At 39.5% G+C, this 17,497-nt stretch overlaps 1 protein-coding gene and 2 long non-coding RNA genes across 3 annotated transcripts; 2 read left to right on the plus strand and 1 right to left on the minus strand.

Moving 5' to 3' along the window:
- Nucleotides 1-4,532: 4,532 nt before the first annotated feature.
- LOC116194398 lies at nucleotides 4,533-6,849 on the minus strand. The gene is made up of 2 exons (XR_004154423.1): nucleotides 6,670-6,849; nucleotides 4,533-6,487 (listed from the first exon to the last, which is right to left on the minus strand). It is a non-coding gene; the product is annotated as an uncharacterized LOC116194398 (long non-coding RNA).
- A 3,639-nt stretch (nucleotides 6,850-10,488) lies between these two features.
- Nucleotides 10,489-11,832, plus strand: LOC116194397 (probable LRR receptor-like serine/threonine-protein kinase At3g47570). The gene is made up of 2 exons (XM_031523213.1): nucleotides 10,489-11,183; nucleotides 11,283-11,832. Exons 1-2 carry the CDS (start codon nucleotides 10,556-10,558, stop codon nucleotides 11,681-11,683), a joined length of 1,029 nt encoding a protein of 342 aa, XP_031379073.1. The 5' UTR covers nucleotides 10,489-10,555; the 3' UTR covers nucleotides 11,684-11,832.
- Nucleotides 11,833-13,998: 2,166 nt separating this feature from the next.
- On the plus strand, nucleotides 13,999-16,503 carry LOC116194399. Its single transcript, XR_004154424.1, has 2 exons — nucleotides 13,999-14,355; nucleotides 16,124-16,503. It is a non-coding gene; the product is annotated as an uncharacterized LOC116194399 (long non-coding RNA).
- Nucleotides 16,504-17,497: the final 994 nt, after the last annotated feature.

Here is a 17,497-nt window from a genome sequence, read left to right on the forward strand (position 1 = left end):
AACTGGTGCAAACGTTTCTGAGTAGTCCACTCCCCATATCTGAGCATACCCCTTGACTACCAGCCTTGCTTTATACTTGTTTACACTGCCATCAGAGTTGAATTTGGTTTTATAAACCCATTTTACCCCAATGACTTTCCTGTTCTGAGGTCTCTCTACCAACTCCCATGTTTGGTTCTTTTCAATCATTTTGAGTTCCTCTTGCATTGCAGCAACCCATCTCCTATCTGCATTAGCTTCCTCAAAACAGGATGGTTCAAGCACAGCTACATTGCACCTTTGATAAACATCAGCCAGCAACCTTGTTCCTCTTACTGGTGGATCATCACCTGTTTCTTCTACTGATGCTTCTCCAGTTTGAGTCTCAGTAGGTGTGATCTGTGGCACACTCAACTGAGTTTTCTTCAGCACTGACTTCTACTGAGTACCTGCATTCCAATTCCACTCTTCATCTTCAAGAAACTTTATATCTCTGCTGATGATCACTCTCCCATTTGTCGGCTGGTAAACTCTGTAAGCTCTCGACTGCTCACTATACCCAATGAACACTCCAATTTCTCCTTTCTGGTCAAGTTTATCTCGTTTGACAGAAGGAATGTAAGTATAGCAAATGCAGCCAAATACCTTTAGGTTGCTCAAAATTGGCTTAACTCCACTCCAAGCCTCCAGTGGTGTCATCATCTCCACTGCCTTGGTTGGCAACCTGTTCTGCAGGAATACTGCAGTATTAGCAGCCTCAGCCCAAAAACTCTTAGTCACATGTTTTTCTTGCAGTAGACATCTGGTCATGTCCATGATGCTTCTATTCTTCCTTTCACTCACCCCATTTTGTTGTGGTGAGTATGGGACTGTGAGCTGGTGTTTGATACCAGCCTGTTCACAGATTTCTTTGAAACTGGCTGAGATGTACTCTCCTCCATTGTCTGATCTTATAGCTAGTATCTTGCATCCACTTTCCTTCTCCACGAGCCTTTTGAACTTCAGAAATACCATACTAACTTCTGACTTTACCTTCATGAAGAATATCCAACACATTCTGGTTTTATCATCAATGAAAGTAACAAAGTACTTACTGCCATTCAGAGACTCGACTGACATTGGCCCACAAACATCAGTGTGAACCAATTGAAGCCTCTCAGTAGCCCTCCAGTGGTTCTTCCTGAAAGGCAATCTCGTTTGCTTTCCTTCCATGCACACCTTACAGTTCTTCAGTTCTCTGTGCAGTGAAGACAGCCCCTCGACCATTCCATGTTGCTGCATAAACTTCACCCCTTTGCTGTTGAAATGACCAAGCCTCCTGTGCCAAATCGCTTCCTCATCTTCCTGACTTGACATAGCAACCTGTCTCTCCTCTAGAGGGTTGAACGAGAAGCACTTCTCCCTCATGGGGATCTCAAATAGAACCTGTCCTTCAGCATCACCAATCACACATTTCTCATTCTCAAACACAACTTTGTAGCCTTTCTCGACCAACTGACCTACACTTAGCAGGTTTTGGTCTATTTCTGGCACAAGTAGCACACCAGAAATCAATTTGGTGCATGCTGGGCCCTCGAGCATCACATCACCCTTTCCTTCAACAGCTATGAACTCTCCATTTCCAATCCTTACTCTGGACTTTACAGACTTGTCCAGAGTTTTAAACAAAGCTTCATTGTTAGTCATGTGATTAGTGCATCCACTGTCAACCAACCACCCATCCTTTATAGCATTTGAGATAAAGCAAGTCACAACAAAGAGTTGCTCTACCTCAGTACTTGCAGCATTGTGACTGTCTCCCTGGTGCTCAGTGTGTTTTTCTTTGCAGATGGCTTCCATGTGTCCAATCTTGTGACACTTCCTGCACTTAACATCCGGCCTTTTCCAACACCTAAAGTGAGCATGACCTTTCTTTCCACAATGCCTGCAGGAACCAGAACTCCACTTCCTCTCCTGATTCCAATTGCTGGTGTTTCCTTGCTTCCCAGCTTCACTTCCAAACTTCTTCTGTTGCTGCCACTTCTTTTGCTTCTCAACAGCATTCCTGTTCACTTTTGCTTGCAGGGCACCCTCAACTGGCTCCTCCTTTCTCATTATTCTTCTCTGCTCCTGTGCTTGCAACGCACTGAGAACTTCAGAAAGCTTCAGATCTGACAATTCTCTAGTATTTTCAAGTGAGGCAATTGTTGCCTCAAACTTCTCAGGCACAGACACTAAGATTTTCTGGACCAACCTTTCATCACTTATGTTGGATCCCAGAATTCTCACTTTGTTCGCAATTTGCACCAGTTTTTCCACATATTCCTTCACTTCCTGCCCTTCCTGCATCTGCAACTTCTCAAACTCCCTCAGCAAATTCAGTGCTTTCATGCCCCTTATTCTCTCGTCTCCTTCATATTCATCCTTCAGATAATCCCATATGGCTTTTGCAGATTCAAGCCTCATGATGCGAGTAAAAATGGCAGGAGAAACAGAAGAGTATAAGCATGACTTAGCTTTGGCCTTTCTAGTAACTCTCTCCTTGTGAATCTTGATCTGGTTGAGAGTAGGATTTGCAGGCAAGGGAGCAACTTCGTAATCTTCCAGCACTGCATCCCATAGGTCTGCACCCTCCATGAAAGCCTTCATCTTCACTTCCCATGTTTGGTAGTTTTCTCCATCAAAAACTGGTGGAGTAATACTTGAGAAACTGGGCATTGCCACTGTCGCATCCATCAACCCTGCCCTTAAGATCCTCTTAATGCTCTGATACCACTGTTAAGAACTTTAACTCTCCCTCAACAGGTAACTCTCTTCTTGTGTAATATAAGTCTACTTCTCACACTCAAATGCACTCAGAGATCTGTGGTCTCTATGCACACTAGAATTCTGCAGATTTGGTATCTGCAGAAACTCAGATCAACATACTGAAGGAGAGAGAGAGATAAAGTCAGAAGATGATGAACACTGATTCATTCATGAACAGAACATACATAACACAGTGTCTGACATATCCCATACATATAAAGATAACACACTTGGTAGTAACTGCTCTCGGCAAGTTACATTTAAAATTCAAAAAAAACACAACATCCACTTAACTGTCTACAAGAGACCAACTGACTTCCAATAACCAACCTACAGACAACATAACTAACAGAAAGAAAAAATACAGACAGACATTAACATGGATCAGTGAGTGATCCATCCTTCCAACAAAAATTACCAAAAGTGAAGAACTTATTTGTATGTCTCTCTCAACTTTAAGCCTTTGATTTTTTACGAAAATTCTGCAGAAGAGAATAGTATTGATTTAAGCAGATTCTCAACAATCATTTTTAGATGGGCTTCTGTAAATTCAGACTTATATTGTTGTTTGATAAATTCAGCCAAAAAGGAAAAAAGAAAAAAGAAAAATATTTTATAGTGGAGAGCCGCAGTGAGATTAGGAAATTTGATCCCTACTCTCCCCCACATGCTCCAAAAGTGGACAACAATATAGGCTTTTAATATATATATATATATATATACACACACTAGTGCAAGAGTCCCGCTTCGCCGGGCAATACGTGTTTTCTACTTTGATCTTGTGGAGGTAAATTTTATGAATTTTTATTTGATCATAGATTTTTTGGTCAAAGATATATATAAATAATAAAATTCTAAAATATTCTTATAAAGTCGAAGATCTTTTTCTATTTTTTCTTAAAGAAAACTTTTGAGGTAATTTTGTAACAGAAAATATGAGAATAAAAGTATCAATGACGTGGTGTGAAGATTAACCCGGTGTGATTTAAATAGACTATAAATCATGAACAAGATAAATTGTGATAGGAAAAATAATCATGATGGTATTTTTTAATAGTTTTTTAAAAGAATAAGAAAGATCTGATTACACTTGGTCCTCTTATGAAATAAGTTGAGATTGGTTTTGCTATAACAATAAAATTCTTTTACATAAAAAATAATAACTTGAGATTGGTGATGCAATTGTAACATTTTCAAACCATGGGAAACATTTCTATATGGTTATACCAAATTAAGTTTCACCAGTTGGTTGGCATGCTTCCTTCTCTAGAAATTTATTCATTATTGTGGTGCTTTGAGGTATATTTACCATCAAAGTATATCACATTATTATATCCTTCAACAAAAAAAAAAAAAAGTTGCAGGCGGAGTTGGGGATGCTGACGTACTCGTTAAGAAGGTCATAATCCACTAGAGAGAAATTCTGGATAATGGAGGCATGTTGGGTTTTCTTTAAACCAGAAATATTTTGGGATCATCTTTAATTAATTAATTAATTGATTACTTTACTTTGATTTATTTAATTGGGGAGAGCAAACTGAACATTCAATAATAGCAATCCAATTGGCACTTAAATTATTTTTAATTGAGTCATTAAGCTTCTGCATTAAGCCTGCAAACGTTGTCGTAACATCATGGAATATCATTCCCAGATAATTTGTCCAATAGCACTGTTCTTGTTCCGCCATTTGTCGTGCTCTCTCATCGTCATCTGCTAAAAGGAAGACCCCGTCCTTACTCATTTGTTTTGGTTGGACAATGCAATATGGATAATGAAATCTGATATTTTCTCTTTTTGTTCCTAATGAAATAACTAATACAATATCGAAACTTCATGAAAGGTCAGCTCCATCCCCAGTACTGTCAATAAGCCTATTTATACAAGTACTTCCTATACAACAAAGTATACCGCCTCTTTCCCTTTCCATCAAACTTCCTCGACATGTTCTCTTTTTTCTCTCCAAGAATGCTTTCATCATCTTCTTTTTATATGAGATTTATTCTTCTCTTTTCAGTCATTGGGCTGTCTACTTGCTCGATGAGAGGAAATGAAACCGACAGGCTTTCCTTGCTTGCATGCAAATCCCTGATAAGGGATGACCCATTTGGGGCACTCGATTCTTGGAATGACACCCTCCACTTTTGCGAGTGGCGAGGGATCACTTGCGGCAGAAGGCATCAGAGGGTCACCGTTCTCGATCTTCAATCCCTCAAGCTCGCCGGCACAATTGCACCTCACATAGGGAATTTAAGCTTCCTCAGAATTGTTAATATTTCAAATAACGAGTTCACCGGTGAAATCCCACTGGTAATCGGGTATTTGAAGAGACTACAGATGTTAGAGCTGTTTAACAACTCGCTGAATGGTGCGATTCCGCCCTACTTATCCAATTGCTCTGGCCTTATCTTCATCGGTATTGGTGGTAACCAGCTTGTGGGAGAGATCCCAAAAGAGTTGGGCTCTTTAACAGAGCTTCAGTACCTCGGTATTCACCGAAACCATTTCATTGGAAAAATACCTGCTTCCATTGGCAATTTGTCTTCTCTGAACGTGCTCTCCGCAGCTTACAATGGTCTGTATGGAAGCATCCCAGATTCCCTTGGTCGGCTCAAGCATATCCGTTTCCTTGGGCTTTCCTCGAACAATCTGTTTGGTACAATTCCTCTCTCAACTTTCAATTTATCGACTCTGACAATTCTTGATTTAGGTGCAAACAATGAACTCCGAGGAAGTCTGCCTCCTGACCTGTTCATCACTCTCCCAAATCTTCAGCATATAGTTCTTGGTAGTAATAATTTTTCTGGGCCGATCCCCACTTCAATATCAAACGCATCAAACTTGTTAAGTTTTCAGGCTCCAACCAACCAGTTCTCGGGGTCGGTTCCTTCCTTATCAAAGTTGCATAAGCTTCAGCAATTATATATTGGGGCCAACTGTCTGGGAACTGGTGGAGCCAATGACCTAAACTTTCTCCGTTCATTAGTCAATGCAACGGGGCTGCGATCTGTCGCTGCAGGCGCAAATTACTTCGGTGGAAAATTACCAGAAACTATCGGCAACTTTTCGATGGACCTTACAGAGTTTTCTATGGCAAACAATCAGATATATGGAGAGATCCCTTGCGCAATTGGCAATCTTGTCAATTTGGAACTCTTCTCTTTGTCGAACAATCAAATTTCGGGTATAATTCCCAGGAGCTTAGGAAAGCTCCAAAAGCTCGTCAATTGGTACCTCCACCAAAATCAATTGACTGGTCGAATTCCATCATCCGTCGATAATCTGACCCAACTGAGCATTTTGTATCTAGGTACCAACTTCATGGAGGGGAAAATACCCACAAGTCTAGGCATGCTGCAACGTTTAGTCGTTCTTGATCTTTCAAATAACAACATTACTGGTCCCGTACCCATTGAGATTTTTGGCCTTCCATCGTTGTATGCATTGGACTTTTCTGGAAATAATTTGGTAGGTATTCTGCCCTTTCAAGTTGGAAATTTGATAAATTTGGAAGTCCTTAATGTCTCAGACAACCAATTTTTGGGCAATATTCCTGCCACTCTAGGAGCTTGTATAAGATTGGAGGAGCTCGGCATGAGGGGGAATAGATTTCAAGGTACAATTCCACAGTCTATAGGCTCATTGATGGGTTTAGAAAAATTAGATCTTTCCTTGAACAATCTTTCAGGTGACATCCCAAGATCCTTAGAGAACCTGAACCTCCTGCAAATATTGAACCTGTCTTACAATCATTTCGAGGGCATGGCACCAGTCAATGGGGTTTTCAAGAATGCAAGTGCGATTTTTATGATAGGGAATAACAAGCTTTGTGGGGGTACAGATGAATTGCATCTACCCAAATGCAGATTCAACGAGTACAAGAAGCGAAATCCAAAAAACCTGACCTTGAGATTAGCCGTCTCAATCGTATCTGCGCTCTTGGGAGTGTCAATGTTGGCCCTCTTTGTTTTCCTTTACTGGGTCAAGAAGAAAGAAAGAGGTCCTTCCTCAAGCAGCTCCACTAATATGTCCCTATTGTCTGTCTCATATCATACCCTTCTGAAGGCTGCTTGTCGGCACCCAATTTTAATCCACCGGCTCCAGAGAGACAAAATTATCATTTTGCCACCTGTGAGGGAAGTATTTCTAATTAATTACTTGAGTATTCACGACTTTTTGAAAATAGCAAATTTTCTTAATTTAACTCCAATTTTATGATTTTTTCAAAAAGAATACCATTTGGGACGTTTTCGAATTTCGCATACATCGACGTCAATTTTCAAAATTCGGGACAAAATTCGGGATTGAAAATAAATTCATTGCATAATATCGATCAACGAATTTTTCTGAGCACGAGGGCGGTTTCGAATTATTTTTCCGACGTTCGATCAAAAAGACATAATTTTTAATTTTGTACGCGCGTGGAATTCGAAAAAAAAAAAAAGAATGGTCAAACGGGGTTGACCCTGTTGCCCCTTTTCCTGTTCTTCTTCTTCCTCTATTCTCTTCACGTTTTGCTTTCTTTTTTTCTTTTTTCTTCTTCTGGCAGGGACGCGATCCCATGACCCCGGCGCCGATTGAACCCGAGCCTGACTTCCATCTGCACACGCCAACGTCTTCCTCTACACACGCCAACGGATTTCGTGCACGCCGACTCTCTCTCTCTCTCTCTCTCTCGATTTTCTGGAACAAAAAAAACCCGCGGCTCGGGATTTGGAAAACGGCAGAAAAGAAAAAATCTCGGAGCTCACGGACGCTCGAAAAAAACTCGCAGTTCGATTTTCGGTTAAAAGAATCCCGCTATCTCTTAGCTCAGGAGGGAGCCGAGGAGGAAACCGGGGGGGAGCTTGAGTTGGATTCGGGGATTCTCGCGGAAAAAAAAAAAAAAAAGAAAACCTCAGCTCGAGTTCTCTCGCCCGGAGCTCGCTCAAAAAAAAAAAAAACGGAAGCTCGAACTCCGGAAAACCCCACAGCTCGGCCGCTTCTCCCTCAACTCACCCGGATTTTTTTCCCCGATAACTCCCACGCCCATAACGCCCGGATTTCCTCAGCTTATCCTCCCTCTTCGACTCGTGCCATTCCCTCCGTCCACTGGCACGTCAACCGGTGATCTCGAGGCCGTCTCCAACGACTACCCGGAATTTGAAGTCGCGACACCCGAACCACCAGAGCCGCCAAGACCATCTTCATCTCTCTGCTTCGTTTCATTTTTTTAAAAAAATTTCTAACCGGGTCTGATTGTCTTTGCCGGGTCGAAGCAGATACACGCCGGATCAGAACTACCCTCGACCACCTTTGGTCGCCTCTCGAAAGCCCGAAGCATTGTCGTCAGTCTGGGCCAGCCGCTCGAGCCGCACGAACCAGCGAGCTCCCGTTCCAGGCGTTTCCATTCCAGTCGGGTCTGTCTAGACCATTCGGATACCCGACTTCCCATAATCTCCTTTTTTTTGTCGAAATCAGGTAGCACTCGGCCCAGATCCCATTCAGTTCGGCCCAATCCAGCCCGGATCACAGCCCGATTCGGTTCAGCAGTCCGTTCGGCCCAGCAGCCCACCAGCATCCGAATCCAGCGGCCCAGTTCGGCCCACTCTCCCAGCAGCCCAACAGATCCGGCGATTTTTTTTATTTACAGAATCACCACTCAACTTTCCGAATTAGGTAAATTCTCGACTTAGTGGCATGATTAGGGGTCCTTTCCTGAATATTAATAATTGCTTGATAGATATGATGTGAAATGAGTGTTCACGGGTCGCGTGGGTGATCGGATTTGTCCCGAACTCGATTTTACGAACTTTTCATTTTGTCACATTTCAGTCCAGAGGACGCATTTTATTTTTTTTAGATCTGCCCCGAATTTTAAAATTTCTTTCCAATCAAGTCCCAGTCATTTTACTATTTTCCAATCAGTCCTTGGATTTTTCAGAATTTTTTTCTAAGCATCCCAAAGAACTTTCCAAGTTGTTTCAGTTTAGTCCCGGAGCCATTTTTCACCTTTTTCAGATCTGCCCCGAATTTCAAAATTTCTTTTCAATCAAGTCCCAGTCATTTTATTATTTTCCAATCAGTCCTGGAATTCCCAGAATTTTTCAAGCATCCCAAGGAACTTTCCAAGTTATTTCAGTTTAGTCCTGGGGCCATTTTTTCGTTTCCAGATCAGTCCAGATTTTCAAATTCGTTTCAAACAAGTCCTGGGACATTTTCAGTAATTTTTACACAGTCCCCAATTTTTCATAATTTTCAAATTGGTCCCTAAAACTTCATCCGAATATTCAAATCAGTCCCTGCTCTTTTAAAATCGTTCAAATTAGTCCCCTGGACACTTTCTAAAATATCCGGCCCTTTTCTACTTGGATCACCCACCGACAATGTATGTGCCCCATTTAAATATTTTATTTTTGTAATTATGTGACCATGTCGAAAATTAGAGTTTATCGGGCGGTCAACTAATGGCTATCTCGATAGCTCGAAATCCGTAGACTAAAGCATTCGGCAAGTTTTTTAATTAACCTAAAATTCTACATACGGGATAATCGGGACTTTAAATTTGGCTAAATTAAATCACTTGATTTCTTTAAATGGATTGCACGAATTGACTAATAATTTGTAATCGCGTCGACAGTTCAAAAAACTGTTAGTCATGCCCTTTTCAAAATTCACAATTTCAAAAGCACCGAGATACGTACAACGTAATCTTGATTTTCATGTACACACATATTTACCGATTTAAGGGCATGATTACCGGTTCTTGTCCTGCCGTGATCCTAGCATATGTTTGTGCATAGAATTGGTCAAAACATGGGAAAATAAATTAATCACAAACTCGGCTTAATCAAACATGGGCAAATAGTCAAGTAGAAGGGTTAGGTTTTGGGTTTTAGGTGAAAATACTTTTAATCTGTAAAAGCCATATTGTCACGATACAGAATAATCTAAAAAACAACAAACACATTCGAGACTTGACTATGGACATCACGTCTGTCGGGTCCGTTAAAATAATGCTGGATGCTACATACCCTATCCATCACCCCTTTTTGCTTGTTTTAAGGTAGGATTTGTATGCCAAGATAGTTCGGGTAATAATCAGTTAATTCACGTAAATTCGGCGATAACAAAACCCCATTGATTGTTTATTTGAGCTTGCTTGTTACATCTTTTGCACTTGATTGTTATGCGGATCGAGCCTGATCCTTTAGGACTCGATTCACACTGGGTCCAACGCTCATAACCGTCGATCACGGAGTCCAATATCCCCCATATACCGAGTGCGCATTTAATTTAATTTTCGGTCTTTTCCAAAACTATACGGTGAGCATGAGTGAAATCATGGCCGAATGCGAACCGACCGAGATTTAGTCATTATAGCTTGCCTTTTATTTATTTGAGAGAACAATGTAAGGTTTTATATTATACATATATTCATGTAAAATCCCGGTCGGAGAGTGGACGGTCAGAGTGTTTATTCGAATTTACGGTGTCAAAACGCATAAGACAAGCGGAACTTAATTATGCGGTAATTAAATTAAAATGGCAAGCCTAGACAAGCTAGAGTACCGAAAGGGCGTGTGGGATATAGGCCCACACGTAATAGAACCCCTGAATTCGGAATTTTCGGTTCCGTATAGACCATTGCCTTAACATTTTAGGTGTACCCCGTACCCCTAGACCCGGGCGACTCACCGGCCCTCGACCTTCGAGTCGTAAACAAGTAGTGGCGACTCCTTCTCACGTGCGTCCGTCGCGCATCCCCGGGAAGGTGGACACTCCCAAGCCGCGTTGCATTTAGGCACGCGCATGTGTGCCCCGACGAGACGAAATTCGGGTGCGCACACTGCTGATGGCTTCTCAGAGGCAAGGCTGATCGGTATTGGTGCATTTGGTTCCGTGTATAAAGGAATCATTGGAGAAGGTGAGGACCAAAAGATTATTGCAGTGAAAGTGCTGAACATGATGAGGAGAGGAGCAATCAAGAGCTTCATGGCTGAGTGTGAGGCCCTGAAAAACATCAGGCATCGCAATCTCCTCAAGGTACTGACAGCTTGTTCGGGGATCGATAGCAATGGTAATGATTTCAAGGCCCTCGTTTACGAATTTATGGTCAATGATAATCTAGAGAATTGGCTACATCCAACCCATCTCGAAGAAAATGGGGTGACTGAAACAAAGAGGAACCTAAGTCTATTGCTGAGGCTGAATATCGTGATTGATATTGCTTGTTCTTTGGATTATCTTCATCATCAGTTTGAATGCCCAATAGTTCACTGTGATCTCAAGCCAAGCAACATTCTTCTCGACGAGCAAATGGTTGCACATGTCAGTGATTTTGGCCTCGCAAGATTTATTCCAAGACGCATCGATGAACTCTGTACCAATCAATCAAGTTCTATGGGAGTAAGAGGTTCCACAGGTTATGTTGCACCAGGTAATTGACATTGATCTCTTTTTGGTTGTAATTCTTATTTTGACTATCAGCCCATTAATTTACTGTAATTATCTTTTCACTCAAAATAATGTGCTCCAGAGTATGGACTGGGAAGTGAAGTGTCAACATGGGGCGATGTCTACAGTTACGGTATTGTCTTGCTAGAGCTGTTTACTGCGAAGAGGCCAACTGATGAGATGTTTGATGAAAATCTGAACCTTCACAATTATGTGAAGAAAGCTTTGCTTGGTGGAGTTGAAGAAATTGTAGATCCAATCCTTCTCGAGGAAGGACAAGCAGTAGAGCAGAGAGTGAAGACACATTTTCGAGCCTCAAGTAGCAGTGGAAATGGCAGAGTCATCGAGTGTTTGATCTCGGTATTTCAAGTCGGATTAGCTTGCTCCAATGAACAACCAAAGGAACGAATGGATATCTGTGATGTAGTGGTTGAGCTGAGCTCAATCAGAAACAAGCTTGTGCCAAGGAGAGGTCGGACATGATTAAGGAGGAGGTTTCTTTGTAGATGGTCTTTGATTACTAAATAGTCGTAATCTTATTTTGGTTGAATTTGTGTGGAGAGAAATAAGAACTTCATGGTTCAGGGTCAATTATTGTCCTCTTTTTTTTTTTATGCTATACAAACATCAATTTGTTAATCAGGGGTTAATAGCGGTACAAGGGTATCCTACAAACATACATAGCAAAACAAAATTCAATCTAATGCCCTATTGGCATAGATCGTGGGCATGCGGGTTCGAAGAGCGTGGAGCCCAAGTACAACGCCAAGTCGAGAAACAAGAAAGAAAGTTCATAATGTCTACAATAAAATTCCTAATCTACCACAGAGCATTCCGGTAATTGGACAGAGCATTAACTAAAATTAAAGCATTGGAAATAAGCCAAATCCTTGTCCAGCCAAAACTAAGAGCCAAAGAAGTGGCGAGGAGTGTAGCCTGGGCCTCAGCTTGTAAGGGCGAAGCTGTTGAGGTTAGTGCACACCATGAATAGATAATGGTTAGTGCACACTATGAATAGACAATGCCTTCGCTGTGTGTTTGAGCAACCCCAGCCACAAAAGCTTTTGGACCACGCCAAGCTTTTGGGTCAATTCTTGTCCCGAGGTAATATTTTCATGCCAAATGTTCTTGAAATAATATTTTAGTTGCAAATTGAAAGTTCATGTTGTGGCCACTGATAATGTTTCTATAAAACAAAACACAACAACAAGAGAAGTGAAGAAAACCGATGTCGGAAAACACTTGCTACTTCCACAATGTGGAAACTCTCATAAAATTCTCTATAACATGAATAGACCTAAGTCTGTTAAAAAAAACTGAACGTTTCATTCCACGTTGGTTGTGAGCTGTTTGTGTCTGTCTTCGAAATGTTAAAGGGAAAAAAATAATAAAAAATCACATATTGGATTACCTCATAGTACTCTCAAAATTCACAATTGTCGTCACTCAGAAAGCCAAATGGCTCATTACGATTTGAAGCTCGATAAAATTCTTCATGTAAGAGAAATGGTAGCAAATATAGACAATTTTGGGTGCACAATCTGTTCTAGAAACAGCATATTGTCCCTGCAAAATAATCACTCAAGTTCGTTTGACAATTAAGGCTATTGCTCCAGGTAAACTCTTGTTTTTAATTTTTTTTTTCATAATATTATCAAATAAATTTTGAATTTTGAATTTTGAATAAATAATTTTCCCATGAAATACAGTTATTTACATCTTTTCATGATTATATACAATAGTAGATTTTTAGTTTGTCTGAGGTTGTCATTTATACAGAGTAACTACCAATCAAAAGATTACAGCAGAAAACAAAATGTTAAAAGCCTAAATAAGAGTTTGGAACTTTAAAGAGTTGCCTTCAGCAGACGCTTCTTCCTTTCTGAATACCAACTAGATGCTGCATCATATGGAAGAAAGTGGTTTCTCCTCTAATCAACATTTCTTCACAGCTACCTGAATACCCCAGGAAACTGATCCGTATTTTGTACTCAATCAATCCAGGACGCACAACCAAGCTTTAAAGGATGATCTATTTCTTCAAAAAGGAAAAAAAAAAAAAAAGGAATGGTCCAGGGAAATCAATGGCAGGAAGACACAATTAAAACCTCTTATGCAATAAGAAACCAATGGACCCAACGACATTTAATTATGATACCAAAAAGATTTAGAGCTACTATCCCCTATACCCATTGAAGATCAGTGGCGTAGCGAGGCCCCTTAGTTGCAGTAACTTTCTCCAACTCCAAGGACAATTGCTTGGTGTCTTGAAAGACCAGAAACATCCATTTTTAATCAAGTATCTTCGGACCCAGGCAAACTAGATTGGCCCAAAAGGATATCCCTATATTCTTGATTTGATTATCTAATAAACCTTATTCCATGCCTCTAGATTCCAAATCCCCAGGCCTCCTTCCCTTCTCAAAGTGTACTTATCAAAGCATCATCAACAAAGTTTCTTGAACCATTAGTGAATATGAATAGGTTGTCTGCAAAGCAAAGCTGGGCAAACTTGATAGCTATACGTATAGAGTGATAACCTAGCTCTCCTCAACTGCTAGCTTGGTGAGCATCTGAGTCAGTACCTCCCACTGCATTGACAAAAAAGATAAGGAGATAGAAATAACTTGCAAGAGAACCATTGACAAAGAGACTGAGAAGTAGGATGATGTAATAGACCCGCTGATTGTAGGACCCAACATCTTTTTTTTTTTTAAATGTGCATACATACACATATGCTTTATTTATATATATATATATATATATAGTGGACTTTGCTGAAAAAAAAGAAGAAAGAAGAAAGAAGAAGAGCATGGAGGCATGGACTCCACGTGGCCCATAATTCCTCCCCTCATCTTCCACCGCCTTATCATTCATTTCATTTTTTTTTCTTTTCTTCTTTGCTCGGTTGACGGAGGGAACCAAGGGAACAGAGCAAGAAAGAAAACAGAGAGAGAGAGAGAGAGAGAGAGAGAGAGAGAGAGAGAGAGAGAGGGTAAGCGGCTAAGCTCGAGGTTAAGCTCAAGGATGAGGGAGCGAGCGAGCGAGTGGCAGGGAGCTCGGGATTGAGCTCAATGGAGGGGGTTCAGAAAAAGGGAGAGGGGAGAGGAAATGGGAGGAAGGAGCAAACACGGAGAGTGAGCGTCGGGCTATAGGTAATTCATGTGGGAAAGTCTTTTGAGCTTAGTTAGGTTATGTAACTGATTTTATTCAAGCTTTACTTATTAAAAAATTGTGGCTATTCTTGTGAAATTAGTTGTCTATTTGGTTTTAGAGTTGAGTTGAGTTGAATTTTGATTTTAATTGGTTTGTAATGATTGTAATGTTGAAATATGAAAAAAAGTGTGAAAAAGTAATGAATAGTTGAGAGAATTTATTATTAAAAGTTGAATTGAATGGTTAAAAAAATTGAAGAAAAATGAAAAAAATAATAATTGTGTTGTTGACTTTTGTTGTGCAGTGAGTAGAGTTAAAATCTTAAAATCGGATTTAAAAATCCAACAAGGCATAGAAGTTTGGGTAAGTTGGATTGATGGTGAAGGAATTGGGTAAGCTTAGACTCTTTGAGATTATTGATGTTTTGGGTAGGTATAGCTTAACTCGTCTTCTTTTGAGGTTCTTCTAGCTAGTTCCATTTTCCTTTTGTGAACTAGGAAGTATGAGCTAATTAAATAACCAAATAGGAAGAGTTAGTACATTAGATTAGGTCAGTGTATGCTTTGATAGATAACATTGATTTTGCAAATGGTTAAGTGTCATTTTGCTTATATATATATATATATATATGTATGTATGTATGTATATATCATTTGATGATTTGGAATCGTAATTGAATAAACAATTAGGTTGACAAGCCTAGGGTGATAATTAATTAAGGTTCTTGAGTGGAAGTCATGAATATGGAAGCTGATTTTATAGAGTCATAGCTCAAATTATTTCTTTTTGTTGTTGTTGAAATGCTTTGTTAGTAGCTGAATTGGAATTTTTTTCATAGTTGGCATAAATGGTGAAATGAGAGTTTGTGTAAGCAATGGATTAAAGCAGTTGGTTGTTTATTATTTAATGATATGCACACCATTGATAGGAGAAACTTACTGGTAGTCTAAGAATTGTTTTCAACTGGATTTAGTTTTCTTATTGAAGATCATTGGTAAATAGCGTGTTTGAGTATCCATAATTTGTAAGGGCAATTGAGTCTAAATAATCCTTTTCTTTTGAGACTAAGATGAAGTAAGTTGGTTTTCCATCTCCTAAACATAACTATTCTCTAAGTTCGGTACCAACTGAGCCCATTTTCTATTCAATTCAGCTCAACCTAAGTCTTGTCAGCTTCGTAGTTTGAGTGCGGTATTCTTGTGAATTGGTTATCTATGGTTTTGGCATGCTTATTCACTGGAGTTACCTCTAAATTTATGCTTATTCTTGGTTAATTCAGTTTGTCTAAGGGTTGTTCTGTTGGTTCAATAGTTAGGTTCGAGTAATTGGATTTTTATTTGGTTAAGGTCGCAACCTCTAGGTAATTGATTGGCCATGGAACCTTTTATGAATGATATTCAGCCTAATATTCTACATTATTTGGTTGGTTAAATCTTGCTAGTTGAGTCAAATGCATGTTAAGAAGTCTTAGTTACTATATTAGTTTGGGTAAATTTATGAATTTTAAAACAATGGATTTTGGAATAAGGTTGGTTATTTGTTAAAGGAAAGCTAACTGCCGCCCTCAGTTATCTTTGATTGGAATAACTTATTCATTGTTTATGGTAAACGATTGAAGTTTATTAATTCTTGAGATTCTCAAGGGCAATTAAGTATGAATAAGTTCCTTCTTTCGGGACCAAATGAGACATGTTTTACTATAAGGAATATATATACAACATACGTATGCTTTATAATTTGTTTTATTATTACTTTTATGATTTATAGGAGTTGACGAAACCGAAAGCAAGCACCCAAAGGGCTCGATTCGTTATTATTTTGGGAATTGTATGTGAGTACTTCATTTCATTGTGAAATGATATATATATATATACACGTTATGTGAATACTCTATTCCCTTATAAAATGATGTATTATAGTTATATAAATTATTTAAGAAAAATATTGTGATAGTTAGAGATTAAGAAATCGATCTTGCTATGTTGTATGAATTGATTTGAGAGATATTGTTCTTTTATGTTTCATTTTGATTTGAGATATGCAGTATGATTGTGTATGCTAATTGTGTATGAGATATGTTATAATAACATGCTGCCATTGTAATGTGATTGAGGTTATGGTTGTGTATAATGATATATGAGGTAAGATGGTATGGTTGCAATTGATTATGCTTATGTTGTTGTTTAATTATAGCCATAGGACCGCTGGACCCGACGGAATATAAATATGACTCAAAATTCACAATTATCGTCACCTCAGAAAGCCAAATGGTTCATTACGATTTGAAACTCGATAAAATTCTTCATGTAGGAGAAATGGTAGCAAATATAGAAAATTTTTGGTGCACAATCTTTTCCAGAAACAGCAGATTGTCCCTGTTCTCCCTCCAAAATCTCTTCCTCTTCCCCCGTTCTCCCTCTTCCCCCGTTGTTAGCCGAGATGGTGACCTGCGATTAGGGCAAAAACATAGACACCCCTTGTCACACAAATTGAACCAAATACGGTATAATGGAGCTGCGATTCTCTCGCTTCCTTCATCGACTAACTGACTCGAGCTTTCCACAATATCAAGAGCGTGCTATTGCTCCAAACCTACAATTGCAGTCTCCGGATGGAAGCCTTCACTCTTGGGGCGAACCGTGTTGTGTTGCTCCAAACCGTGTTCTGAAGCCTACACTTTTGCATTAATTTGACAATATAATTGAAACTATGAAATTGATATATCATCTTTTCTTGTTCCATATATCTGTCCTATTACTTGTGCATCATAATTGTCTTTTGTCGCTTCTATGGTCTGAAAATTTTTACTCAATTTGTGATAATATTGCGTGCAATTTCCTGTGAAACTAAAGAAAATACCATTCATTTTCAGTCTGCATCTGAGCAATTTTGTATTGAGGAGAGTTATGGAAATTGAGGCTGCCCATCTCTTTAGCTGACAAAAAGTGCAGAGGCATAAGATGTGATTTGTTTATCTATAAAATTTGAAGAATGTTCTCCTGCTTCTTATCATCTTGGTCAGAAATGAAGTATGGGTTGAGCATAAGAAAGCCAACATAAATCTTTGGAAGAAAAACGCCATATCTTATCCTTTGAACAGGAACAGTCATGGCTTATGTTTCCAATTCTTCCTCCCTTCAC

The sequence above is a fragment of the Punica granatum genome, chromosome 2, assembly GCF_007655135.1.
Source record: "Punica granatum isolate Tunisia-2019 chromosome 2, ASM765513v2, whole genome shotgun sequence".
Classification (NCBI taxonomy): Eukaryota; Viridiplantae; Streptophyta; class Magnoliopsida; order Myrtales; family Lythraceae; genus Punica; species Punica granatum.